Genomic DNA, 26,471 nt, shown 5'->3' on the forward strand with positions numbered 1-26,471 from the left:
GTGTGTTTGGGGGAATGAGTGAGTGAACTGGAGAAATTGTGCATTTGTTTGAACATATGATCTCCCCAGTTGACTTGCTGACTTCCACAGATGGTTGTTCACTGTCTGCTTACATAGGGAAATGGTTTTCATTTTTTGCATTTTTTTTCAATGCATCAACTGTTGAATTTCATCTTTTTCCCCTTTCTGTGCCCCCATCGCCATCTGATGTCCCCTTAAGCAGATGATGAGAGGGAGGGCATCTGGGCCATCTTCTGGGCATGGAGTAGGGGTCACTGGGGGTGTGGGGGGAGGTAGTTGTGAATTTCCTGCATTGTGCAGGGGGTTGGAATAGATGATTCTGGTCGTCCCTTCCAACTCTATAATTCTATGATGTTTTGTCTGTGAGACTTTACTTTTACAGTTCTTAAAAAGGCCATTGCAGAGATTGGCGACATGGATTTTACTGTCTGTAGTCAGTGTGAAGAATTAACTGTGCATAGTTTGATCGGAGTCTACCTAATGACAAACTGCCACAATTGACCACTAGTTTAAAGCACCTATTTCCAGCTGCACTGTGATATATTCATCAGAGAAGAGACAGTGAAATGATACTTTATCCTTGACCTTGCACTGAAATGCTTCAGACCAAAAGATAATGATGTTTAACAAAGTGCAACCATTTCTATTTTTAGTTGTACTTTGTCAGTTAAAAGGCAGATTGTAGGTTGCTAGTTGTGGTCTGCTTTCTTTTCTCATCGAAAATCTTTTTTCCGCATGAAGTTGCATTCAAATGAAAACTTTGCGTAGAATGAGACTTTGAGAAAAACACAGTATTTCCAGTCCAGTTTTCCCCTTTTAACACTAATGTGCAGAGAGCAGTTGCAGGGGAAAATCGGTGGTGAGGGAGGAGTGTGTACCTTTCTTGCTCACCAGTTTGACCCTGTAAATACTCCCCCCCCCCAGCAATTTTCAGTCTTTTTCCCTTGGTTGGGCTCTGAAACTGAGAGTGAGCTGGGGGGGGAAGTTAGCCTGTGGGAAGGGGATTTCTTGCAGGCAAGAACCAGCAGGCATAGGTGGAGCTAAGCACTTCTTGCAGTTCTTCCAGTAAGTGCCCCATGTGACCTTGATCTTTATCTCTGCTAGTGTAGGGTTGGGACATTTCCTCTGGAATGTTTGGCTTTCTCAAAAACAAACTTGCTTTATTAACTAACAATCAGAATCAAACTGACTCCACTGCTATAAATGAACTGGAAAGCGAAACCTTTCTAGTTTTTCTTTCTGTTTCTCCCTGGAACATCTATTCTGGGAACTGCTAACTCATTCCACTGATGAAATAATGAAGCAAATGTCAGCAACTGCACTCCCTTGCACTAGCTGGAGCTCTCCTGCTATTACAATTGATCTCCAGCTGATAGAGATTAGTTCACCTGGAGAAAATGGCCTCTTTGGCTATTAGACTGTATGGCATTGAAGTCCCTCCCCTCCCCAAACCCCACCCTCCTCAGTCTCTGCCCTAAAAACTTCCCGCCTGTGGCGAAGAGGGACCTGGCAGCCCTAAACTGCACATTAGTGCCCATGAATACAATATAAGTTTCATCATGAAGATAAAGTAATTGCTCTTGGCTCAGAGATGGTGGAATACTCCTTGCACTGTTATCATCACATTCATGGTGTGTGTGTAAAGTGCTGTCAAGTCGCAGCTGACTTTTGACGACCACCTTATGGGTGTTTCAAGGCAAGAGACTAACTGAGGTGGTTTGCCAGTGCCTTCCTCTGCATAGCAACCCTGGTATTATTTGGTGGTCTCCCATCCAAGCACTAACCAGGGCTGACCCTGCTTAGCTTCCGAGATCTGAGGAGATCGGGCTGTACCATGCTGCCTTCCCTCCCTCGTATGCATTACAGCGAGCTAATTCTCAAAGTATATATTAACGGTATATATAGTTTTTAATATTTGTGATGTAAACAAGAAACGTAAGTTTGTTATTTGCTTCTGTTTCAGTATCTATCCCACATATGACTTTGCCTGCCCTATAGTCGACAGTATTGAAGGTGTTACTCATGCATTAAGAACAACAGAATATCACGACAGAGATGAGCAGTTCTACTGGATAATTGAAGCCCTTGGCATAAGGAAGCCATATATCTGGGAGTATAGCCGTTTAAACCTCAACAACACTGTGCTGTCTAAAAGAAAACTAACCTGGTTTGTCAATGAAGGGCTAGTGGATGGCTGGTACGTAAAGGGCAAGAACCACATCACACATGTACACCAGATTATTTTAGGTCTCACAGTTAGTTGCACAACAACTTCTGATGTGTGATCAAATTATTTCAATTAATTAAAAATGTTTAATTAGTAGCCAGTTGATACAGATGTAAAGAGACAAGATGCTAGACTGGCAACTGAACTGATAAAACTCATGTTTCTCTTTATATACATACATGCAAATTATAATTCCAGGAATATTTAGATTCTGAGTGAAACGGATGCATTCTGTTGCAGACTTTAAGTCAAGGAAAAAGAGTTGTGCCTGCCCTGTTTGACAACAGCATATTCCTTCTTTATAACTCAGAAGAGTGGGATTACCAAATAGGGGTACACAAAATGGCAGAAGTCTTCCCTCCCATGTAATGATAAAGGCATATCCCTGGTTCTTCGTAGGACATTCCTTGTTGGTTTTAACACAGGTGCGAATGCAGAGGCATGCTTATTGAGAATGGAGCTTCCATATGGGAGTTTCCTATGTACTTTCCTCCATCAGTTCCCTCCAGATCTGCCATTCTGGTTCTTACTGCAATTTATGTTTGTCTAACATTTTTCTTCTTTTTTACCCTGGAAGGATGAGTGATAATTAAATAGGTAAAGGTGCAAGCACCGGGTCATTACTGACCCATGGGGTGATGTCACATCACGACGTTTACTAGGCAGGCTTTGTCTGTGGGGTGGTTTGCCATTGTCTTCCCCAGTTGTCTACACTTTACCCCCAGCAAGCTGGGTACTCATTTTACCAACCTTGGAAGGATGGAAGGCTCAGGTAACCTTGAGCCGGCTACCTGAAACTGACTTTTGTCGGGATTGAACTCGGGTCATGAGCAGAGTTTGTGACTGCAATACTGCAGTTTACCAGTCTGCGCCAAGGGGGACCCTAATAATTAAACAGATGTTTTAAATTAACCAGTGTAAGAAATGTTAATGTTTAATGTGCTTGATTTATCTAACAACCATCATTAGAGGGTCAAGATATAAAAGAGAAATTCAATAAAATGCTCCAAGTTCATACAAGAATACTTTTTTTGTCTTGAAGCTGAAACATTTGTGTGTTGTTTAAATGAAGTGTGCATTTCTTTGTCAGGGATGATCCCAGATTCCCCACTGTGCGTGGAGTGCTGAGAAGAGGCATGACAGTTGAAGGACTGAAACAGTTTATTGCTGCACAGGTAGGTGTTATTTCCATGTTCTGCCACACCGCCGGCGTGTCCTTATAGATATTAGGTTGGACCCTATGTATCTGTGTATGGAGCAAGTTTTCAGAAGCAATTTTTATCACCCTCTTCTTCTTGAGAGCTAGCATGGTATAGTGGTTAAAAACAGTGGTTTGGAGCAGTGGGACTCTAATCTAGAGAACTGGGTTTGAGTCCCCACTCCTCCACATGAGTGGCAGTCGCTAATCTGGTGAACTGGGTTGGTTTCCCCACTCCTACGTATGAAGCCAGCTGGGTGACCTTGGGCTAGACTCAGCTCTCTTAGAGCTCTCTCAGCCCTGTGGGTGGGCTCTAGAACAGTATGCTATTTGGTTAAGGGGCTGCAGCAAAAGAGGGACTCGACAGGAATGGCCTGGCCTCACTCTGGAGTGGGGGGATACTAGTTTCATGGCTGCTTCAAAATGCAGATCTCCCAGTAATGTTTGGGAAGCAGTCTTCCTCATTTATTCAAATGAGTATTACCCTCTGTCTGTATCTGTCACACTTTTGTTTGATCAAGGTTTGCAGTTTGATTCTTAGTGGTGGAGGTCAGCTGGGGCAGGGAACAGGGCTAGCCTCCCCACCACCACTGCTGTCACTGAGTGTACCCCCCCATCCCTGTTTGCTTTCTCCTCTGTAAAAGAAAAGCTTCTGTTGTTTGTAGTGGGGAAATTCTGGAAGCCCTGCACTGGAGCTTCAGCAGAAAGTGAAAGTTAGAAGCAATTGTTTATATTTCCCTGGGAGGAAACCTGCCTCTCCCTTCTGGTTCTTTTCCTCCTCTTACTGGCAGCTTGCAGCTGAGCTGTTCTTGCCAGCAAGCTTTTTGTTCTTTCAGTTAGTATTTACTGTGTTGCTAACTGGATTTTTACTGGGGCAACGTCTCTACCCATTTCCAGGTACTAACGTTAAAACATTTGCTGTGGGCAGAGGCTACAGGCAAGCTCATAGGTACTGCGTCCCTCCAGGGTGGAAGTTTTGGTTAACTTAGTTTATATCTTCAACCACTGAAGAGGTTTTAGTAGCGACAGAATATCTTTGGTCACTGTACTTATGTGTGTGTGTTCACATATGTTAGAGAGAACCTTGTTTAGAATGTCTTATAGATTTACTGAAGTTGCTTTTATTAGGTCTGGTTAATTAACGTGTAACTGATCTTGCAGTTCTTGAGTTGAATTGTTTGTGTCAAATGTTGATGCATTGTGGTGTCAGCTGTTGTCTTGTGCTTCTTTAAGTATTAAAACAGACTTCTTGATGGTTGTAAGGTACAAAAGAATCTAATAGAGCAACAAAAGGAATTGGGTGATAATGTATTGCTCCTGGTTAGCTAACCTAACTCTGGAAGCTGACAAGTAGACAAAATACAGCCAATGTGACTTGAAAATGTCCCTGAGCGTTTTTTCCTATGTGGGAAGTTTATTTATACTTTATTACTCTTATAGGCAAGGGAACGTATATGTTTGAGTACATATGGTGTTTAGACTGAAATCCTGCTATAGTGGTCCAGATAAACATACCAGAGGCATTCAAATAAGTATGTTTATAGCAGCTGGTACAGCATATTGTATGACAGAAGCCTGATCTAATAATCAGTCCTTAAGTTAGATGTCCTCAGGCTATAGGCTGAGAAACTAAATATTGTACTTCTTTTCATTCTATATTTTGATTAGATAAGATGAACAATACTTGTGGAATTGTTTCAAATAGTATTCTGTACTGAATTGATGTTGCAGTCCTAAGACTATAATACCTTTTCCTCCTTTTTAAAGAAATCTAATTTATTTCACAGGGTTCTTCTCGGTCAGTTGTAAACATGGAATGGGATAAGATTTGGTCATTTAACAAAAAGGTATGTGCTTCTCTATGTTAGTGTGATGATAGTTCTGGTTGTGCTGGTAGCATATCCGGCATTCTTTGGAATGCTCTTCAAAGAGTTGCAATTGAGTATGTTGCATCATCCGGCTCATTTTCAGGAAAATGGAATGTCCCCCTCTTGCTAAGAAGGGCTAGCACTAATCTTACTGATTTTTTGCCAAACCAATACTGAATTGTTTTTCTTGGATTGTGTGGGAAGGTAATGGAATTTTGCTGATGTAAATCTGATATGAAAACTCTGCATTTCATTTTTCTGCTTTCAAGCTGCGAGCTATCTGTAAGAAGGTATTACTTAATGCTTTTTCTGCCTTAGCATATAGCTTACAGGATTGTAAGCATACATAGCATAAGCCATCATTATGCAGCGTCTCATAGCATAAACACATTTGCTTACATAACAAGGGCTGTATATATGCATATATAGCTATATATCTATATAGATATCTTATATCCATCTTAAAATGCATTATTCCTGTTCCAAAGGGGGGGGGGTCAGCCTTGATTTCTCAGTAGAAAAGAGAGTGTCACTCCAAGTTACCTGATATTGTCTGTGCTAATTGAATTTCAAATAAGGAATACTGCATCTTGACATGGTTAGTTGCTTTTTGGCAGCAGGTGCTTGGACACTATAATAAGGCGAACCATTAGTGTCTGTCTGCAAAACTCTCTGGATGTTCCCATTCTTTTAACCTGTGTCTGGATTCTTGCTTGTTTTCAACCAGGCTGTTTCCAGATTTAAGTGTTTGCTTGCCTGGCATGCATCTTGTATTCTCTTATAGCCCTTTCTATTTCCCTCCCTCTTCATTTATATGAAGGATTATCAATTGGTTCTTTCTGTTGCTGCATAGGGTGACTTTTTTGTGTGTAGCAAATTTATAAACACCGTAATATATTAAAATTTAAGGTGTTGGGCTACTCCATTTTGGTATTGCATATTGCCTGTTACAGTGCAGTCTGATTGGAGTGACTGTGAAGACATTGAATTGTTCTGTAGGAATGAGCCACATAAATTGCAAAACAATTGGGTTGGTAGCACTGAAGAAAAACAAACTGTTAGATGTTACATGAACATCCAAAGTACCCTTATTCTTGCAAGCGCTGGGCCAAATTAAGGTATTCTTGCAAGCGCTGGGCCAAATTAAGGTATTCTTTTCTTATGAATAAGAGAATAATTTTGTACCTCTGCATAACCACTAAAAATATAATGGGAAAATTACTGATAGATGGATCTTTTTCAGGGCCAGATTTATGAATTCTGGAGTGTGTGGATCCACTGTGTCAGCAATTTGTTCATATTTCTAGTGGGTAGGCAAAGGCATGAGTAATGATGGTATCTGAAGTAGTTGCAAGAACGTAACATCTGCACTGGATGTTAAATGGGTAATCCTAGCCTTGTATAAGAGGAATATGGCTATGAAACATATTTTTGTGAATTTTTTGCTTGTTGTATTCTAGTTAGACTATTGTTACAGTAGAAGAAAGTTAGGAAGGCAGAATATAGAATATCTTCTTAGGAGCAGCTATTTTCAACATAGAGAGATAAAAAAAATAAACTCCACCCTCTGATTCTTCTACCAATCTAACCCTGTATATGTGTGTATTCTTTCTAGCTTCACATCTTCTGTTTGTCTAAATCATTTCCATATAATACTGAGTAATAGGACATCATGGGATGGATTAGAAAGCCTAAGCCAATAAAATAGTAGATGAGATGAAAACAGGAAGAAAATTGCTGGAAGAGGCTGGAGGAAGTGCATAACCCCTTTGCCCAGGATGACAAAGTGGAGAAGCTCTTCTTAAGTTCATTGCTGTGATGTTGCCTTATTATAGTAGTCTAATGCTGTTGTATTTAAATGATTATTGTATTGGAAAGTACAGGTGACAGAATGAATACATAGCCAATCTTTTGGTTTAATAGGAATTTAGCAATATGGTATGAGACAGGGAATATCTAGAAATACATCACATTTTTATTTAAAAAATATAATCATACTAATGTTAAAACAAAGGGATGATTCCCATTTAGCCTTATTTAGGCACTTGCAAGGTACTTTCAGAGTTTGCCTTATTGAAAACATATCAGAATTGGTTCAGTTGAACCCTCTAGGAGCATCCCGTGGAGCTCTTCTGTTCTATTCATGGCTGTATTGGCTGAGAAAAGTGAACACAGTCATGTAGCATTTATATGTACGCATTTACATTGATGACCCTGTGCATGTCGAGGGTCATACTGAAAGATACTCAGAATTTCTCCCACCCCCATATAGATTTAGTATAATTACACATGAGATAAAGCTTATGCTGACATAGAATTTTCCTGCAGTCTTTCACATAGGTGTACATGTGTAAGTTTGCCTGAGACTTAGGGAATGAATTTGCTTTGAGCGAAGCCCAGCATTAACCTCTGTAATACCGACACTAAATTTTAGGTGATTTTTAAAATTGAGGTTCTTGCAACTTCTGCTTTATGTTAAAGTCAGCCAATGTCTGCTTTTTAATTAAAGGCTGTTCCTTTTGAAAGGCAGACTTGCATATGTGTTGCTGGCTTTGGAGTTTATATTCTCTTGCTTGTTTTACTGTTACAATGTTGATTCAAGGAAAACTAAAGTGTAGTCAAACATGCAGTAACACAAAGAATACCGGTTCATATTCCTAAATGGTGTGTACGTTTGTTTGTGTGTGTGTGTATACTTTTTAGTTCACACGGCACTGATTTTCATCTGTTGTGGGAGAGCTGAATAGTTGTGATCACTTCTGGTTGTCATTGACATATAGGTTATCGACCCAGTGGCACCTCGGTATACTGCGTTGCTGAAAGATGAAGTGGTCACAGTGAATGTTCCCGAAGCTCAAGAGGAGATGAAAGAGGTGGCCAAACATCCAAAGGTTTGGTGATCAGTTGTTGGGTTTTTTTGGGGGTGGGGAGGAGATGTTGTAATTCTATAAAACTGAGAACTGGGGTGGACTTTACAAGCTTGTCATGAAGAAGCATTCAGGACTCCTAAAGCGTAACAGAGAAAACAAACGTTAGGTAGAATGCCTGTGTGTGAGAGGTGGAAAGAATGGCAGTGCTCACGATGGGTATGTGAACATGCACAAAGCGACAGAGGCCCTTAAGTGAAAATTCTTGGGTAGTGTGGGAGGGGGGGCTGGCCTATCCTTGTGAACGGGGCACTGCCCCACCAGGCTCAGTTGCCGTGTATCTCCTCCTGCCTACCTTCATACTTACTTCCACTGGAGGGGGGGGGACCTTCCAGCCTCTTCCATAGTAATCTTTGGAGATCTTGTTCCTCCCGACAAAGACTCCTATGCACAGCTATTCTTCCCCCTGTCGAATTGCAAGGGGAGGGGGAGGGAAGGCTCTTCATGGGCGCAGGTAATGTTTGCCCATGCAGAAGCAGTAGAGGAAGAGCCCCAGAGGGAGGTAGCAAATGATTGACAGGCCTGATCAGTACCTCCTGTGGAATTTGTTGACCAGGCCAGTCAACAGAGGCCTTATCACTAGCCAGTGCGGGGGTAGCTGGGCTGGGTAGGTGGGCATGATCTGGCCTAGCCTAACTAGCCTGCTGCTGCTTTTGTTGCTGCAGTTGTTCCCTGCACTATACCCTTAAGTTTTTGGTTTTTTGTTAAAGTCTGTCTATGACAACTGTAAATAAGTAAATGGAGTCTGTTGTGTTCCTCTACAGGGAAGCTATTCACATTAATGCCAGACATTCTTGACACACTTGCACATTATTCCAGAACGGATTATTTTCTGTCCAAATCAGTTAAACACTAAACCAAGTAACTGAGTCAGCTCTTTGTCCTTTTCCTTCACCACATACAGAATGCTGAAATTGGCTTGAAGCCTGTGTGGTACAGTCCCAAAGTGCTGATCGAAGGAGCGGATGCAGAGACTTTGACAGAAGGGGAGACTGTTACGTTTATTAACTGGGGCAACGTCGTCATTACCAAAATACACAAGTGAGTTTCTGGTCCATAAAACAAATTTGGGTGTTGAATTTCACCATAAGTATTTCATTAACAACATAGGCACTGGTTTATTAAATCCAGAAGAACAGCGTGCACTGTTGTTCAGTTGGTAAATTTAACTCTTTTTTCCCCCTGTGTCTTGAAAAGAAACTTTTAACCAGGACCCAGTATGTCATTGATATGTTCTTGGTAAGTTTTAAATCATTTCTTTGCAGAAAACACACCTAACCACAGTATCTGTCCTGCTTTCTGTGTAGGAATTCTGCAGGAAAAACCACATCCATTCATGCTGCTCTCAACTTGGAGAACAAAGACTACAAAAAAACTGCTAAGATTACCTGGTTAGCAGAAACCTCTCGTGTGCCTCCGATCCCAACTGTCTGTGTCACCTATGAACATTTGATCACCAAACCTGTCCTAGGCAAAGATGAAGATTTCAAGCAGTATGTCAACAGAGATAGCAAGGTAACTCACAATAAGCCACCTACATGAGCGGTTGTGGTTTTTGTAATGGTCTGCAAGCAACTTGGAGTCCAGAGTAATGTGATTCTATCTCTGCCTGCCAAAGTTTGAGAAACTGGACCAGACTCTCACCTCTGTTCAAGTCCTGGTGCTATCTTTTATTTTGTTCTGGCTTGGTAGATGTGAAATTGTGACGGCTTAGATTCCACTGAGATTTCTGTGTGTGTGGGAGCATTTTCACCAAGACCCTTCCCACAGGAGACCTCCAACCTGCCAACCCCAGCTATTTCTGGGAGTTCCCCATCTCCAGGAGCAGAAACAGGGCGTTTTAGCCTGCTGCAGGAGGGGAATTGCTGAAAATGCTTCCCTCCCCTGTGCCTGCAAAAATCTAAGTAGAACCCAACCCGTTAGCTTTGAACTCTTATTCTATCCAATAGTTTATGATAATAGGCAGATTCAGTTTGGTGTGTTAACCTTTTGTTAACCTTGGTCTTCCAGTGCAGTTTACATTAATTCCTAGCACAGAATATATCTTATTTCAGGGAAGAAGCTTTGACTTTTTTTTTTAACTGTTTACAGAAAGAAGAACTGATGTTAGGTGACCCTTGCCTTAAAGATTTGAAAAAGGGAGACATCATCCAGCTTCAGAGAAGAGGCTTTTATATTTGTGATCAGCCGTACGAGCCCATCAGGTGAGCGGTTGGAAACTAATTCTGTTCCCTGTTGCTCCATTTAATGTGAATAAGACCTTTTGAGGTTTATTTTTTCCCGATAGCTGAAATTGGTGGGTGGGTACAGCATTTTAAAGGTTCTGTATAGTTTAGCCTTGCTTGCTGTTTGCTTGATTTTCATTTGTGATACAATATTGTTGTGTTTAATGTGTGCTGTTTCATGGGGTGTGAAAAAAGTTTGTCACTTCATTTATAGCCCATTTATCTCAAAAAAGTTGAAGATGGAGTGGAAAATTAAAAGCCAACAATAAATGTAATAAAATCCATCCACAAACTTTCAACAACATCGACAATAATGTCCCTTTTTGAGAAATGCCCTCCTAAAAAGTTCCACTTTACACATTCTGTGAGATGCCACTAATATATGACCCTTCGTGGCCTCATCTGGTAGGTTGTTCCACCAGGTGAAACGGACACAAAGAGTTAAAAATACTGACTTTGGCTTGGTGGGCTTTTAGGAGGCTCCCCCTCCCAAATTTCAAAAGTATGGATAGTTTCCCACCCTTCTTTTGAAATTCTGTGTATAGCTGGTAATTTCATCCATGTCAAAAGAGCAATCCCTGTTAGACTAGACACAATCGAATCTAACATTGGATCGAGTGTAATCTGTATTGTGAGAACGTACACAACATAGGCTCTACTGTTACCCCCACGAGGACACCCTAGGCTATCTGGTACACTCCTGCAAGGTGTACAGGACTGGAGTGAACCCGCAAGGTGCAGGGCACTGATATCCAGCCAGAAACAAAATGGAAGTTTCCTGGCAACCATTTAGAACTGACAGGGCAAGTACGGGCTTGTCTGCCAACCTCCCCCAGGCCTATGCCAGGTGAAACCTGGAGAACAGTGAGAATGAAACAGGCTCTTTAGCATAAGTATTCACGCTCTCCTTGCAGGCCACCTGGCAACTGTTAGGAAAAAAAAATGCCTTAATGCCATCAGTGCTTAAGACCCATTCAGGGAACCTGGAATCCTTCCTCTCTATATCTAGATATCTAAATTAAACCATAAAATTGCAAGGTAGGTAGAAGCCAAACCCTCTTGAGTCATCCCTTCCTTCCTGAGAAAATTTTTCAAGACATCTTCCCTCATCTGTAAATCTGTAAATAGTTAACAGTGCTTAATCAAAACGACCTAGATATTCTTCCTATCAATTTCTACCGCCTGTCCTTTCTTAGGTAAAGGTAGCCACCTGTGCAAGCACCTGGTCATTCTTGACCCATGGGGTGACATCACATCCCGACGTTTACTAGGCAGACTATGTTTATGGGGTGGTTTGCCAGTGCCTTCCCCAGTCATCTTCCCTTTACCCCCAGCAAGCTGGGTCCTCATTTGACCGACCTTGGAAGGATGGAAGGCTGAGTCAACCTTGAGCCGGCTACCTGAAACTGACTCCCGTTGGAATCGAACTCAGGTCGTAAACAGAGCTTTTGACTGCCGTACTGCAGCTTACCACTCTGCGCCACGGGGCTCTGTGTCCTTTCTTAACCAAACTAATAAACTAATCAAAGAGCAATCAAGCCTTTGTCCACCGGTAATGTTTGGTCACCGGTGAAGACATAGTGCCCCAGGATACATTTTGGGTATCAATATCTCCCCTCTCACAATGGCAAAGTGTGTGCGTTGAACCCCCGCGCACACCCCCACTTGCCTGCTTTTGGGCCCCCTTCTCTTTCCCTTACTGCAACTGCCATATTGGACGTTGCACCTCTGATAGGTAAATATACTTTCACCTGGGAACCTCATATCCTTATGTCCACCCCCTCCTACCTTTTATTTCCTAGTTCTTGAGTGTATCAGGTTTTCTTGTGTTTTCCTGTGTGTGTGTTTAAAATTGCTTTTACAATAAAAACCAATTAATTTTTAAAACAAATCTCTTTATTAAGAGTTTTTCACAGGGATTTGATCTCTGTATATGAAGGGAAAAGATTCCAGTTACCCCTGCCTCTTGCAAAATAAAGTCTCCCCAGCTAATTCCCCAGCCACAAGGAGAGACAATCTAATTTGGGTAACGCTACCCCAGCCAAAGCCAGGCTCAGAGCAGCTCACATCAGACCGTCATGTCATAATCCATGTTATCAATATACAAAAATACAATTTCACAATTAAAACCACAATTCTAAAATAAACTCTAAAATTTAACTGGCGCCCAATTAAATGACGCAAAGGTCAGCGGCTAGCCTGGGTCAGGATCCCCCAACCAATCAAAACCAATTAGGGTGGGGGAAGGGAGGCCAGCTACGATGGACACCTTTGCTGCCCTCAACCATAGGCCTGGCGGAACATCTCAGTCTTGCAGGCCCTGCAGAACTGTACCAGATCCCTCAGGGCCTGGGTCTCACAAGATAGAGAGCTCCACCAGGCTGGGGTCAGAGCCAAGAAGGCCCTGGTTGAGGACAGCTGGACATTTCTCAGGCCCGGTATTACCAGCAAGTTGTTATTTGCTGAGCACAGCACTCTTTGGGGGGCATACCGGGAGAGGCAGTCCCACAGGTACCGTGGAACTTGGTGAGACTTACTGTAACTTAGTAAACACGAGTGGGATTGGATTGTGCATCCTGTTGCCTTAAGCAGGAAGAGCATGCATGTGGTTAACCCTCACCCATCGGAATCAGAGGAACTTAGAAGTGCTTGATTTTTTTTACTGTTTTTATGAATCAGTTCAATCAATATAAAATCACTATTAAGAAAATCTGTTAATTTAATATTTGCTTGTAGTCCGTACAGTTGTAAAGAAGCCCCGTGCATTTTGATTTACATCCCTGATGGACACACAAAAGAAATGCCAACATCTGGATCTAAGGAGAAGTCTAAGGCAGAAACAGCAAACAAAGAGGTAAAGAAACCCAGTTTATATGGATTGTTAGTCAAGAGGGATACTCTTGGAGGTTGATTTACTGTGTAATCCTAGGCAGAATTACTCTAGTCTAAGCCCATGATTTCATTGAGGTCAGACTGGAGTAACTTTGCATAGGATTTCACTGTTAGTTTTCCTGGCATCTCATATTTTCACCATTTTGTAGATCTCAAGTAATTATAAATAAACGAGTGCTGTCCTTCACTCTTCCCTATTGTTTTTGCTTAAAATGAAAAGTATTGTAAAGATTAGTTTATGTAATTCTGTGGGATATCTAAAACTTATTTTCCCGCTCTGAACAAAGGTCATCTTGCAGTGTTGGGTGTTTCTCGTCCCATTTGCTAGGAGAGGCAGGACTAATTTTAAAACAGCTTCCTGTCTCGGAGCGAGGAATGCCCACCTACTTCCAGTTATTCTGTCTTTGACGGAGAGAGGACATGCCCAGCCCTAGCTGGGACCTAGATAGAAGACTACTGAGGAGATTTAGATTCCTTTTTTGACCTTTCAACCTGTTCCCCTCCCGTCCTCCCTTTTGTCTCGGTCCGCGTTACTGTTTTTGGTCTGTTCGCCTTTTTTGGCGGCTTCTGCCGGCTCACACCGATCAGGGAGAGAAAGAGTGGGAAGGGCATGCGCACGGAAAATGGCCGCCGCTGCTTCGCATCAGGAAGAAGTGGAGCTCCTTTCTGACAACGATCACGATGCTGCCTTCAGCAATCAGCCCCGAGCGAGCCCCCCTGTTAGCCGCTCCGGCGGTCTTTCAGACGGGGAATTAGTTAAAGCGCTGCCGCCCTCCCTATCGACTGAGAAGGAAGGGGGGAAAAAGGGATCGGAGAAGGTGGGCGTGAATGGCGGCAAAAAGAGCAGGAAAAGGACAAACCGCAGGCGCCATACCAAACTGAGTGCCGCCTCGACCTCCAAGGTCCCTGCCGGTTCCTCGGATCGACACAGCTCCAAGCGCTCTAACAAGACGTCAGAGGGTAAAGTAACCCCTTCGAAAGAGAGTGGGGCCCCTTCCCAGACTCTAACTGAGGAAAAGGTGAATGCCTTAATTGAGCACACCTTCTCTTGCCACTTCCAAAAGCTCCAAGTTCTGGTTTTATCTGTCCAGAATCTGGGGGTGGGGAATCCCTTGCTTCAGAAACTTCTTCTTTGTCTTCTGTAGACCCTTGCTGCTCTCAGTCCATAGGGAATAAGCAGTGGCTAACAAAAGCTGCTTTGAAAGCTGCTCCCAATACGCATGCCTTAGACCTGGGAGATGATGCATCTTTAGACAACAGGGGCTCAGTGGCTGATGAATTAGAGGAAGGAGAATTCATATCTGATGAAGAAGTCCCAGTAGTTCAGGAACAACAACCCAGATTGTTCAGTCCTGATGATTACCAGTCCTTTCTGGCCAAGGCTCTCTTTGCTCTAGACCTCCTGGATGAGCCCAATCCCTCTGAAGAGCCTAAACCCAAAGCAAAACGTAGGGGATATAAGGATTATTTTCCCCAAGGGGACTCCCACGTACTGAAGGTTCCTATGCCAGAACACTTTGAGAATTTAATCAGAACCGAATGGGACAAACCCTTACATCATAAACAGTTCTCAGGCCTGATAAAAAAGTTGTATGACATGGCCCCTGATGCCATTACCTGTGGTGGATGCCCCCATCACCGCACTTCAGTTCACTGATTTTTTCACTGAGGTTGGGGGGGGGGGGTTCTATTAAGGACATGCTAGATAGGAAAATGGACTTCCTTTCTAGAAAGGTTCACGAAGCCTCAGCCCTGTCCATCCAGGCCTCCACTGCCATTGCTCTCGTTACTAGAGCTACAAATGCTTGGACCAAGAAAATCATAAAACTACTACCCAAAGCAGATAAAAGAGTCGTTGAAGGCCTGTCCAGGGTATTGCAGGCGTCGTCATTCAAGGCAGATGCCTCTCTAGATACTCTAACCTTTGCTTCTAGGGCTGTAGCCTCTAACACCGCCATCAGAAGAGCCCTCTGGCTGAGACCATGGCAAGTCGACTATCATTCTAAAGCCATTCTTTTAGCTCATCCCTTTAAAGGGGGAAAACCTTTTGGGGAAAGATTGGATCAGATGCTAACTGTTGCCAAAGACAAAAATAAATATATGCTCAGAAATCAAAGAAAAGATTTAAAAAACAACCACTTTTTCCAAACTTTTCGTTCCTCTCACACACTGTCTCGCTTTAGACAGGACCAAAGGCGCCCCTCCTGGTCATCCCAACGAGGCTCCTTTCATAGATTTAACAAATTTAACACCACCACCCCCAATCCCAGCCATTCAGAGGGGACAAATTTGACAAATTTGACAAGTTCCCCAAGGGGAACAAACAGTGACGCCATATCCATGGCGGTGGGGGGAAGACTCCAGCACTTTCTCCCACAATGGTGCAGTTCCCAGGCAGATGCCTGGGTTCTGCAGTCCATCTAACAGGGCTACTTAATCGAGTTTCGCCAACTACCCCCAGATCGATTCATGACATCTCCAAGGTATCACACCCTCACCAAGCACCAAATAACCATGGAGGCCATCTCACAACTCATAATGATAGGAGCCATAGAGAGGGTCCCCTTCAAAGAGCAGTCCACCGGAGTTTACGCCATATTTTTTACGGTGCCAAAAAAGAACGGACAATGGAGAGCGATTTTGGTCTTAAAATTTGTCAGTCGCTTCGTCCTAAAGAAGCACTTTTGGATGGAGACCATTAGGTCAGTCTTAGAGGCCCTTCGCCTGGGCACATACATGACCTCCATCGACCTCACGGAGGCATACCTCCATGTCCCCATTCATCCATCACACCGAAGCTTCCTCCGTTTCCATTATGCGGACCGGCACTGTCAATACAGAGCCCTGCCCTTCGGCCTCACATCTGCCCCCCATGTCTTTTCAAAAATCCTGGTGACCCTTGTAGCGTCACTGAGGAGGGCGGGCATCCAACTCCACCCTTACCTCGACGATCTTCTTATATGCGCTTCGTCTCCGGCGCTTGCAACAACACACACCAACCGAGTAATCCAGGCACTACAAGCTCACGGTTACCTCATCAATCGAGCAAAAAGCTCCTTATCACCAGCACAACAGATCGTCCACTTAGGAGCTGTCATCGACTCCAATCAAAACAGTGTCTCGCTCCCCTTGTCCAAGGCTCTGAAGCTTGCCGCAGTGGCCAGGTCGGCCCTCAGATCAAATCATCATCGACTCATGGCCATGACAAGACTTCTTGGTTTAATGATTTCTTGCATCGGCTTGGGTCCCTGGATGCGATTCCATTCCAGGCCCCTTTAGACAGCGCTTCAACCCTTTCAACTTCTAATCTCACACAAGATAGACAAACGCATTACCTTACATCCCAAGGTTTGAACCAGCCTATCTTGGTGGACCAAAACAACCAACCTAGCCTCGGGCCAGCTCTACCTTCACGAGGATCCAATTCAGGTCTTCACAGACTCCAGCCTCGAAGGGTGGGGCGCGACAGCCTCGGGAACGTTCGCCCAAGGATCATGGACTCCTTCGGAAGCCAAGCTTCACATCAGTCTACTTGAACTGAAAGCGATCAGACTAGCACTGCTCAAGTTCCAGCACATCCTGCGGAATCACCACGTACTCATTCGAACAGACAACGTGGCCTCCAAAGCCTACATCAAAAGACAGGGAGGATCCAGATCCTAAGCCCTGAGTCAGGAGGCCAACATCATCTTGACATGGGCGGAAAAACACCTACTCTCCTTGAGGGCGGAACATATCAGAGGCATTCACAATCTAGAGGCGGATTGGCTGAGCCGACAAACCATCCAAGAATGGGAATGGTCACTCAACCCACTGACATTCCAAACATTGACGGACTGATTCGGAGTCCCAGAGGTGGACCTCTTCGCCTCGGAGCAGAACCATCAAGTACCTCACTTCTTCTCCAGATTCTTCCACCAGAGAGCCGAACAAGTGGACGCCCTCCTGGCCCACTGGCCCCGGGGCCTTCTGTACGCCTTCCCTCCTCTTCCAACCCTCCCGAAGGTCATCCGGAAGATTCGGACCGAGAGAGCGGACATCATCCTAATCGCTCCAAACTGGCCCTGCAGGCCATGGTTCCAGCCCTAATGGAAGTGTCCATATCTCCACCGTGGCAGTTGCCAACACGACCGGATCTTCTTCAAGTGCCCATCGTTCATCCAGACCCGGCCTGGTTTCAGTTGACCGCCTGGAGATTGAGAGGACAAGGCTCCTAGACCTTGGTCTGTCCCGAGAGGTCGCTGCCACTATTCTAAAGGCCAGAAAACCATCCACTAACAGGATTTATGACTATACGTGGAAGACCTTTGCACGCTGGTGCGCACGGAAGGCAGCTGATCCAACTTCTCCATCTCTGACACAACTCTTGGAATTCCTGCAGGATGGAGTTCGCTAGAACCTCAGAGCTTCCACTCTCAAGAAACAGATAGCGGCTATTGCCTCAGTTTGTCCTGTTTTGGAAGGAACTGCCATTTCATCTCACCCGCAGGTCAAGGCATTTATCAAGGGGGTGACCCAGTCCACCCCCCTGTATTACATCGTTTCCCTTCCTGGAGGCTGAATACAGTCCTAGTGGCACTTACCAAGAAACCGTTCGAGCCAATGAGAGAGATCTCCCTCAGATACCTTAGAATGAAAACCATATTTCTGGTAGCCATCACCTCGGCTCGCCGGGTGTCGGAATTGGGCGCTCTGTCAGTTCGCAGTGACTTATGCATTTTCCATAAAGACAGAGTGGTCCTTCGGACTGATCCTTCATTCACCCCCAAGGTTTGTTCGTCATTTCATCAAGCTCAGGAAATCAACTTACCTTCATTCTGCCCTAATCAAACGGGACCTAGGGAACGCACCTGGCATAACTTGGATGTTCGCAGGGCTCTGCGCATCTACATTTCAAGGACTGCTGCCATTAGAAAAACGGATCAACTGTTTATTGCCATAACGAACCCCAATAAGGGTATGCCAATGTCCCGACAGTCTATTAGCTCTACAATTCGAGGATGCATTAGGGAGGCATACATCGCCAGTGGCATCACACCTCCAACAGGAATCACGGCCCATTCCTTGCGAAGTTCGGCCACTTCGGCCGCCTTTTTCAAGCAAGCCTCCACAGAAGAGATCTGCTGTGCAGCCACATGGTCCAACCCTTCTACGTTCATCAGCCATTACTGCATCAATACCATCGCCTTGGCGGAAGCCGCATTTGGACGGTGCGTCTTGCAACATGTGGTGGAAGATGACGAATCAGATTCCCACCCAAATGAATAGCTCTTGGACATCCCAACACTGCAAGATGACCTTTGTTCAGAGCGGGAAAGGTACATTGTTTACTTACCGAGAAGGTCCTTTCCGCTCTGAAGAAGAAGGTCATCTTGCCCCACCCGGAGATGCCAGTCATCTTCCAAGGGTGGCAGACGATGCTGCACCATACTACAGTTTCTACGGTTCATCCAAGTCAGAAATGAGTTCCAATTTTAGATTCAATTAGTCTCGTTCACCCTGTTGGGGTGAATTGTTCGTAAATTGTTTGTTAACCTGTTCTGTCATTTCCTGTCAGTGTAAGCTAGTCAAAGAACTGGAAGTAGGTGAGCGTTCCTCGCCCCGAGACAGGAAGCTGTTTTAAAATTAGTCCTGCCTCTCCTAGCAAATGGGACGAGAAACACCCACGCTGCAAGATGACCTTCTTGTTCAGAGCGGAAAGGACCTTCTCGGTAAGTAAACAATGTACCTTTTTAAAGTTTATTTTGTCTTCTAAGACCTCTTACTGATCTAGCTACAGTTAACATAGGTGCATGCCAGGGTTTATATTGCTCAGAATGAGTAATCAAAGCAATATCCAATGCCAACCAAAGGAGCTCCAATAAAATATGCTATATTATTTATCTCCAGAGTTTCTGTTTTGTTTTGTCAAAAAATGAGATAATTGTAATAACCCTATACACACAGAAGAGAGTGGGATTCCCCCCCCCACTAGGAGTCATGATTTAATTTTTTTCATCCAGCTGATGTACAGTGTAAAAAAAGAGTACTTTTTTTCTTTCCAAAGACCATCACTGCATTGAAAGAACAATCTGCTCCACTTGTGACCGATGTTTCTTGTCCTGCATCTTCCTCTTCATCCGAGGACCACTTAGCTCTTTATAACAGAGTGGTAGCTCAAGGTGATGCAGTTCGTGACTTGAAAGCCAAAAAGGCAACAAAGGAAGATATTGATGCTGCTGTGAAGCAGCTGTTGGCCTTGAAAGCAGAATACAAAAAGAAGGTTGGTCAAGAATACAAGCCTGGAAATCCACCACCACCACCAGCAGTCCAGCTTCAGTCTTCCGAGATCCCCACCGCCAGTCTAGACTGCAGAGCTCTTTATGATAATGTAGCTCAGCAAGGGGAACTAGTTCGAAAGCTGAAAACAGAGAAAGCACCCAAGGTTAGTGTGCTGAGAAATTAGATCAGGAAGGGGTAGTATTTTAAGTGGTATTTTATCCTTTTATGAGTTAAATAGTAGATCAGAGTTATTGAATATATATATATATATATATATATATATATTTGGATGTATGTATCATATCTATATCTATGATACTTCTCCATTTTAAAAAAATCCCAAGGTGATTTATACCAATGCTAAAATACAGCAGGAATTTTGTAAATGAAATTTGATCTCTGTTTCAGACGTTTTTGCATTCCTGAGATCTTTCATATGGATTAGCTCATATGTTAATACTGTCAGTGATGGTACAGTTGTATTTATAGGGCATGTGATCTGTGAGCAGATTACTTGTATCCTAGGTTCTCCTGTACTTCTAAATCCACATCTACTTCAAGTGTATATGTGGCTTTTGATAGAATACCTTGCATATGCTCCCTTCTTGTTTCCAGAACCTCACTCAGCTGTATTAGGACTTATATAAGATGTTGTGGTTCTCCAGTGAGTTGTTTAACATTACCAAAACTCTGAATAATTTTTTGTGAGCAACAAACAAAAAAGCATATGTTGATTGAAATTTATGCAAAGTACATGCCAAAACACAGTAATTGTACAGCTATATTGGCCAGAACAAATCTAAACAGGAAGTGATAGTTAGATAGTTACTTGTTTTGTATAAATGGTAGAAGCCTCTACAGCTTCTCCACCTCAGGTTGATATCCAGATGTAAGCATATCAACCTGTTGCTAATTTCTCTGGGAGTTAGAGGTGTAAGATACAGAGAGAAAATGCTGTTACCTTTTGTTTCCTTTTCCTGCTATTGTTGAAGGAGGGGACTGTTCAAAGTGTCACTAAGCAATGGACCTAGAAGCTAACAGATACTATAAAACACACTTAAAGGTGCCTTTAATAAAGAATAGTCTGCAAATCAAAATACTCTTCTTAACTGTGTTACATTTCAATAATATTTTGTCCAGTGGGGAACAAGTTTAGGTTATTATGAATCCCTTTTTTGTCACCTTGGCATGCTAACGATCGCATCTGTGCCCAGATCTTCATTTCTGCTTTCTCTTCTCTAATTCTTCTTTCACTTCCTGTTTTAGGATCAGATAGACGCTGCTGTGAAACTGCTTCTAGCTCTAAAAGCAGAATATAAGCAAAAATCAGGGCAGGAATACAAACCTGGAAACCCACCAAAGAGTGTCCTTCCTAGTTCAATTCCTGCTGCTGCTCCTTCTCCTCTTCCTCCTCCTGCATCCCCCTGCCTGGTAGACAGCAACGCTCTTTACAATAAAGTAGCTGAACAAGGCGATGTGGTTCGTAGACTTAAATCCGAGAAAGCTTCAAAGGTATAATGACCAGCCTGTAGTAGTGGATTTAATTAGTAGCAGATCCTTGGGAAAACGTACAAAACAGAACGGTAGCCACACCTTCATCCTCCTTTTTTGTTTTTAGCATTGTCAGTCCAAGAATCATTATGTTTGATTTCTCAGTATCTTGTCCTCTTTTGTGCAAGATGGTTAATTTTGTTGTTCGGACATATCAAAATGTTGGTATGGATGGGAACAATTAAATGATAGTGGAAATTAATCAAAATTGAGAACAGTAATAAGTGATAATTTCTCTTTTTTGTTGGCACGCATCATCTTCAGTTCACATTTTCAGTATATAAAGCCTTGTATGGGGCTTAATGCAAGCATTCAGATTTGTTCATGGGATGGCTGCCATTTGTTTTGTTGCAGTTTATGTAAGAGAAAATTATGTCCAGAGTATCTCTGAATGGTTTGGAAATGAAGGCCACTTTAATTATTTTCCACTTTATATTTGGACAATATAAATAAAATGAAGTAAAGCAAAGAATCCTCAATGAATTGTCTACCCAAGATCTGACTTTGTTACCTTTATGTAAAATCTTCAGTTTCAAAATGTTCAGTGCGCCTTACGATCATAATGCATACATGAAATTGGGGGGAAAGTCACAACAATATGGTACTTTGGCATTTCCCCCTCTCTTCCCTTGCTTCATGCCCTTCTGGGGGGGGTTTGGGAAATATTTCTACTCTTGCTGATCCCTTTTATTCTTTTCCTGATTCAGGATCAGATAGATGCTGCTGTGAAAGCGCTTCTTGCTCTAAAGGCAGACTATAAACAAAAGACAGGACAAGATTATAAACCTGGAAACCCACCTGCAGCTCCTCTTTCCTTCTTGTCCTCTTGTGCTTCTGATCCTTCTCCATTCTGCAATGGCTTGGCATCTTCTAGCCCCGTAGACAGAAAAGCTCTGTACGATAAGGTAGCTGAACAAGGCAAGGTGGTACGGAGACTCAAAGCTGAAAAGGTTTCCAAGGTATAATAGTGGTAAATATGTGCACTGGTTTACATGTATCTCTGTATCTACCATTTATAATGTGAGTAAAGTCCCAACTATGGATAGGCATAGTTCCAAGTCTCTTGTGTTCTTCCTCCATACATGAACCATGATGTGCAGGGAATTCTGTAGGGATCTGGGATTAACAGCTGATGCTTGGATACCTAGATTTCATTGTATGTATAATTATTGGTGATAACTAAAGAAAGAACTGCAGAGGTTAAATCAAATCTATTGGAGATTACCTGCAGTAGTTTCATGCTGTGTGTTACTGGGATATACAGGCAACAGACAAGATGCATACCCCTTGGAACATCTCGTTTACTGTTTTCCATAGGATCAAGTGGACGAGGCCGTCAAACTCCTCCTTTCCCTGAAAGCAGAGTATAAAGACAAGACAGGTCAGGACTACAACCCGGGACAGCTGCCAGCATTTCAGGCACCTGCTGTGATCCAGCCAACGAGTACAGCAACCAGCGGCCCCGACACACCAGAAGCTAAAGCTCTCTTCAACAAGGTGGCCGCCCAAGGAGAGGTGGTCCGGAAGTTAAAAGCAGAGAAGGCAGAAAAGGTAACAACATTTAGTAAACATTTTTATATATTTGAGTAGAGCTTGGGCGTGCATACTATTCGTTTTTATTGTTTATGCTAACAACCTGTCCCAGGTCTACAAGATGGCCTCTGTTCAATGATGTGTTGGGCAGTTCTTAAATGTGCAGATGTTTATGTAAAGTTTGGCAACATTTTTCAGTTGTGTCGCAGAACTCATTTTTTAAAATATAAATCCTGCAGACATCCACCAGTTTACCCAAAAAAGTTAAACAGAACTAGTAGGAACTAGTGGCCCTCTCACTCCAGAGAAATCGGTTTCCCCACTTGTAGAACAGTCTGTCTTGACTGCACCTTTCCTCTTACCAAAATCCTATACTTGAAAAAAAAAACACCTAAAATAAGGAAGAGTGTGGGTATTTAGGCTTAAGTGCATTTGGCACAAGTTTTTCTTTGGGTCAGCACCATTTTTCATTTATACATTAAACATAGATGTTTCTTTACAGGGCAACAGGCAAATAAAATAAGTACAGGTTGTTTCCAAAGAAATTACACTCTCAATATTGGCAGAGGTGAAGGGGAGGTAGGAGAACACATCAAGCTGCATTGAACTATTGGTCCATCTAGCACAACACTGTCTGCAGTAATTGGCAGCTCCTCAGGGTCTTAGGCAGCATCTTGCCCAAGGTCCTATGAACTGGAGTAGCTGGTGATTAAATCTGAAACTTGCTGCATGCTAAGCATTTGATGGACTACTGGGCTACAAACTCTTAACGAAGAATAGTACCTATATTCTGGATTCAAAACACGAAAATTCCACTTGCAAAATAGCTTTCCTCTTAGCTCAACTATCTTCATTGGAGGCTGATTTTATGCTGATTGTAGAGGCCCCCAGCTTGGTATGGTGGTTAAAGAGTGGTGGAGTCTAATCTGGAGAACCAGGTTTGATTCCCCACTCCTCCACATGAAACCTGCTGGGTGACCTTGGGCCAATCACAGTTCTCTCTGAACTCTCTCGGCCCACAAGGAGGCAAGCAATGACAAACCACCTCCAAACATCTTCTGCCTTGAAATCCCTATGGGGTCGACATAAGTCATCTGTGACTTGACGGCACTTTCCACCATGTAGAGGACCCCCATAAATTATTTCTTCTTTAGTGTAGCGTTACAAAAGCTCTTCCCACATGGGTAGTCAGAGTGACCAAAGGACTTCAAACAGGGTTGCCTGGTATTCATTTTGGAGGCTTCTCTAGATGTTCTCCAAGAGGTTCATATCTAGTGACAACAACTACTGCATTTTACTCTTATTACAAAAACAGTATGAAATAATAAAGTCATAATGCATTTCAAAGTGTTGTTTCCTCTAAATTTCCTCCTTTAACCTGAGTTCTGTGGCTTTCCCCTACTCAGTGTGTTGAGCATATTTTTGTCCGGGAAAGGGATTACTTGCTTAGTCAAGGACATGTTGTCTTTCCAAAGGCTACAGTTGATGCAGCAGTGCAAGATCTTCTTCAGTTGAAGAAGCAATACAAATTTCTGGCAGGGGCAGACTATAAGCCAGTCTCTGCAACTGGTGTAGAGGACAAAGACAAGAAGAGCAAGGAAAAAGAGAACAAATCTGAAAAGCAGAATAAACAACAGAAGGGGAGTGATGGCCAGAAGAAAGAACCACAGAAGGATCAGGGTGGGAGCAGCAACCTGTCTTCCAATGGACCAGGAGATGGTCAAGGACCCAAGAAACAAACCAGGTAAAAAAAAGTACAATCCTACTTCAAATAGAGTCTGAACAACATTATAAAAAGGAAAAGCAGAACATTCAGATTGGCACTGCATGTGAAGCATAGAACTAAGGCAGAAAGCATTTTTCTGCTTTTTCTGCAACTGTACTTTAATTATTTCTTAATATTATTACTTCTGCTATTAGGTTGTTTGTTTAGTTGCAGATATCTGCTGTCTTTTTTGTGGGTCACAGGAATGCCATATTTCCTACCCAGGCCTTTTACAGTAAAGGTGAAGGTAGAGAAAAAAGCTTTTATAAAGATGTAATAAAGTTAGTAGCAGAAAACATGGTGTTCACATTCAGTGTGACAGTGTACCCTGAAATGCTATACACACTCCAAATGGTGTAGTTATGCTACGTATATTAATTCTGATAGACTGTTGGTAGTATTTTATTTGCCTGTAACTTTTAATGTAAGTCTATGTGGTTCATATTTTAATTTTTAAGTAAATTTAATATTTTAAGGCAGGATACTAAAAAAGCTAGTGGGGGCTTTGTATTAATTAACTTTGTCTGAATGAATGAGTATTAATTAACTCAATGAGGGTGGATGTATTGGGGGCAAATATTTCTCAAACAAAGCACCATCTATTAGATGAGGGAAAAAATCTTCCAGTACTCATTCTCAAGTCTTGCCTTGATCTTTGAATCTAAAAAGTTTTAACTTGGTTTATGTTATGCAAAACATGCTATGAAGAAAACTGAAATTCTGTGTGAGTTTTTATTTTGGGATTTTGAGAGGTTTGAACATAGTAAAAAAAAATCTCACTCATTAATGTTGAACACAACATGCTAATATTGAAGATATGTTTATGACTTTTATTACTTTAATATCCCATGGAATGCAAGACTGTACATAGAGTTCCCAAGAGTTCATTCATTCAAACGGTGATTAGGCTCAGCTTTAACAAGTTTGCATATCATGTGACCATGATCTGAGCCCAAATTTAAATATTTTTCCTATTAATATTTTTGTTGACTTAGCATCTTTCCAAACCCTGTGCTTCACTATGCAGATGTGAGATTCATATGCATAAACTGCTGCTTCATTTTTCTTTTAAATATTACAGATTGGGTCTAGAGGCTAAGAAGGAAGAGAATCTATCTGAATGGTATTCTCAGGCAAGTAGATCTCAGTTTTCACTGAGAGTTATTGCATGTAACTTTTCTTCAAAATCACCTTCTAAGAAGTAAAATTATGGAGTAAATTATGTTGATGAAATAATGGATTATTTCCCAAATTTTGTTCTGATCATTTCTTTTGTCAGAAAATTCACTCGTTATCAGTATTTGTTTAATTCTGTCACATAACAGTGGAATGAATTTCATGGCTTAGGTTTAAATAACATACTCTCAGTTCCTGTTAATAGTTATGAGGTAAAATTGAGGTAGAGGAGCTGTGTCCAAAACACAAAAATAAACAAGTGCCCTGTCCTAAACAGTCAGTTTCAAAAATGCAGCTTCGCTTACAGCAACCGTTTGAAATTGTCCAAGAAACTTGAATATCCAAATGCACTTAAATGGAGCTATTAGCTTCTGGGTGATCATGACTCTGACAAAAGATTTTGTATTATCCAAACTATCCAACTGACATATTGATTGTAATCCAGAATACAGTCCCACTAAAAACAGTGGAATATAATGTGTGTGTGTAAAGTGCCGTCAAGTCGCAGCTGACTTATGGCAACCCCTTTTTGAGGTTTTCATGGCAAGAGACTAACAGAGGTGGTTTGCCAGTGCCTTCCTCTGCATAGTAACCCTGGTATTCCTTGGTGGTCTCCCATCCAAATACTAACCAGAGCTGACCCTGCTTAGCTTCTGAGATCTGACGAGATCAGGCTAGCCTGGACAATCCAGGTCAGGGCGTGGAATATAATAAGCACAGCTAATTGTGCCAGCTTCATTTTATATATAAACAAGGACCAAAATACACCCCCCCCCATTTTATCAGATAATTCTTTCCCCCCTAATCTTTACGGAAGTGAAATTGTT

The 26,471-nt window shown here is 42.6% G+C and overlaps 1 protein-coding gene across 1 annotated transcript in view; it reads left to right on the plus strand.

Annotated features, from left to right (window-relative positions):
• The window catches only part of EPRS1 (glutamyl-prolyl-tRNA synthetase 1), a 63,976-nt gene that overhangs the window by 24,280 nt on the left and 13,225 nt on the right, over positions 1-26,471 (plus strand). Inside the window, exons 10-24 of the mRNA XM_056853370.1 lie at positions 1,985-2,218; positions 3,339-3,423; positions 5,234-5,293; positions 5,584-5,604; positions 8,095-8,205; positions 9,146-9,282; positions 9,549-9,756; positions 10,333-10,445; positions 13,203-13,320; positions 19,405-19,782; positions 20,886-21,131; positions 21,878-22,129; positions 22,488-22,721; positions 24,179-24,447; positions 25,550-25,601. Of these exons, the coding sequence (XP_056709348.1) occupies positions 1,985-2,218; positions 3,339-3,423; positions 5,234-5,293; positions 5,584-5,604; positions 8,095-8,205; positions 9,146-9,282; positions 9,549-9,756; positions 10,333-10,445; positions 13,203-13,320; positions 19,405-19,782; positions 20,886-21,131; positions 21,878-22,129; positions 22,488-22,721; positions 24,179-24,447; positions 25,550-25,601 (2,518 nt within the window). The remainder of the gene's footprint in view (positions 1-1,984; positions 2,219-3,338; positions 3,424-5,233; positions 5,294-5,583; positions 5,605-8,094; positions 8,206-9,145; positions 9,283-9,548; positions 9,757-10,332; positions 10,446-13,202; positions 13,321-19,404; positions 19,783-20,885; positions 21,132-21,877; positions 22,130-22,487; positions 22,722-24,178; positions 24,448-25,549; positions 25,602-26,471) is intronic.

Source organism: Euleptes europaea, chromosome 7 (assembly GCF_029931775.1).
Source record: "Euleptes europaea isolate rEulEur1 chromosome 7, rEulEur1.hap1, whole genome shotgun sequence".
Lineage (NCBI taxonomy): Eukaryota > Metazoa > Chordata > Lepidosauria > Squamata > Sphaerodactylidae > Euleptes > Euleptes europaea.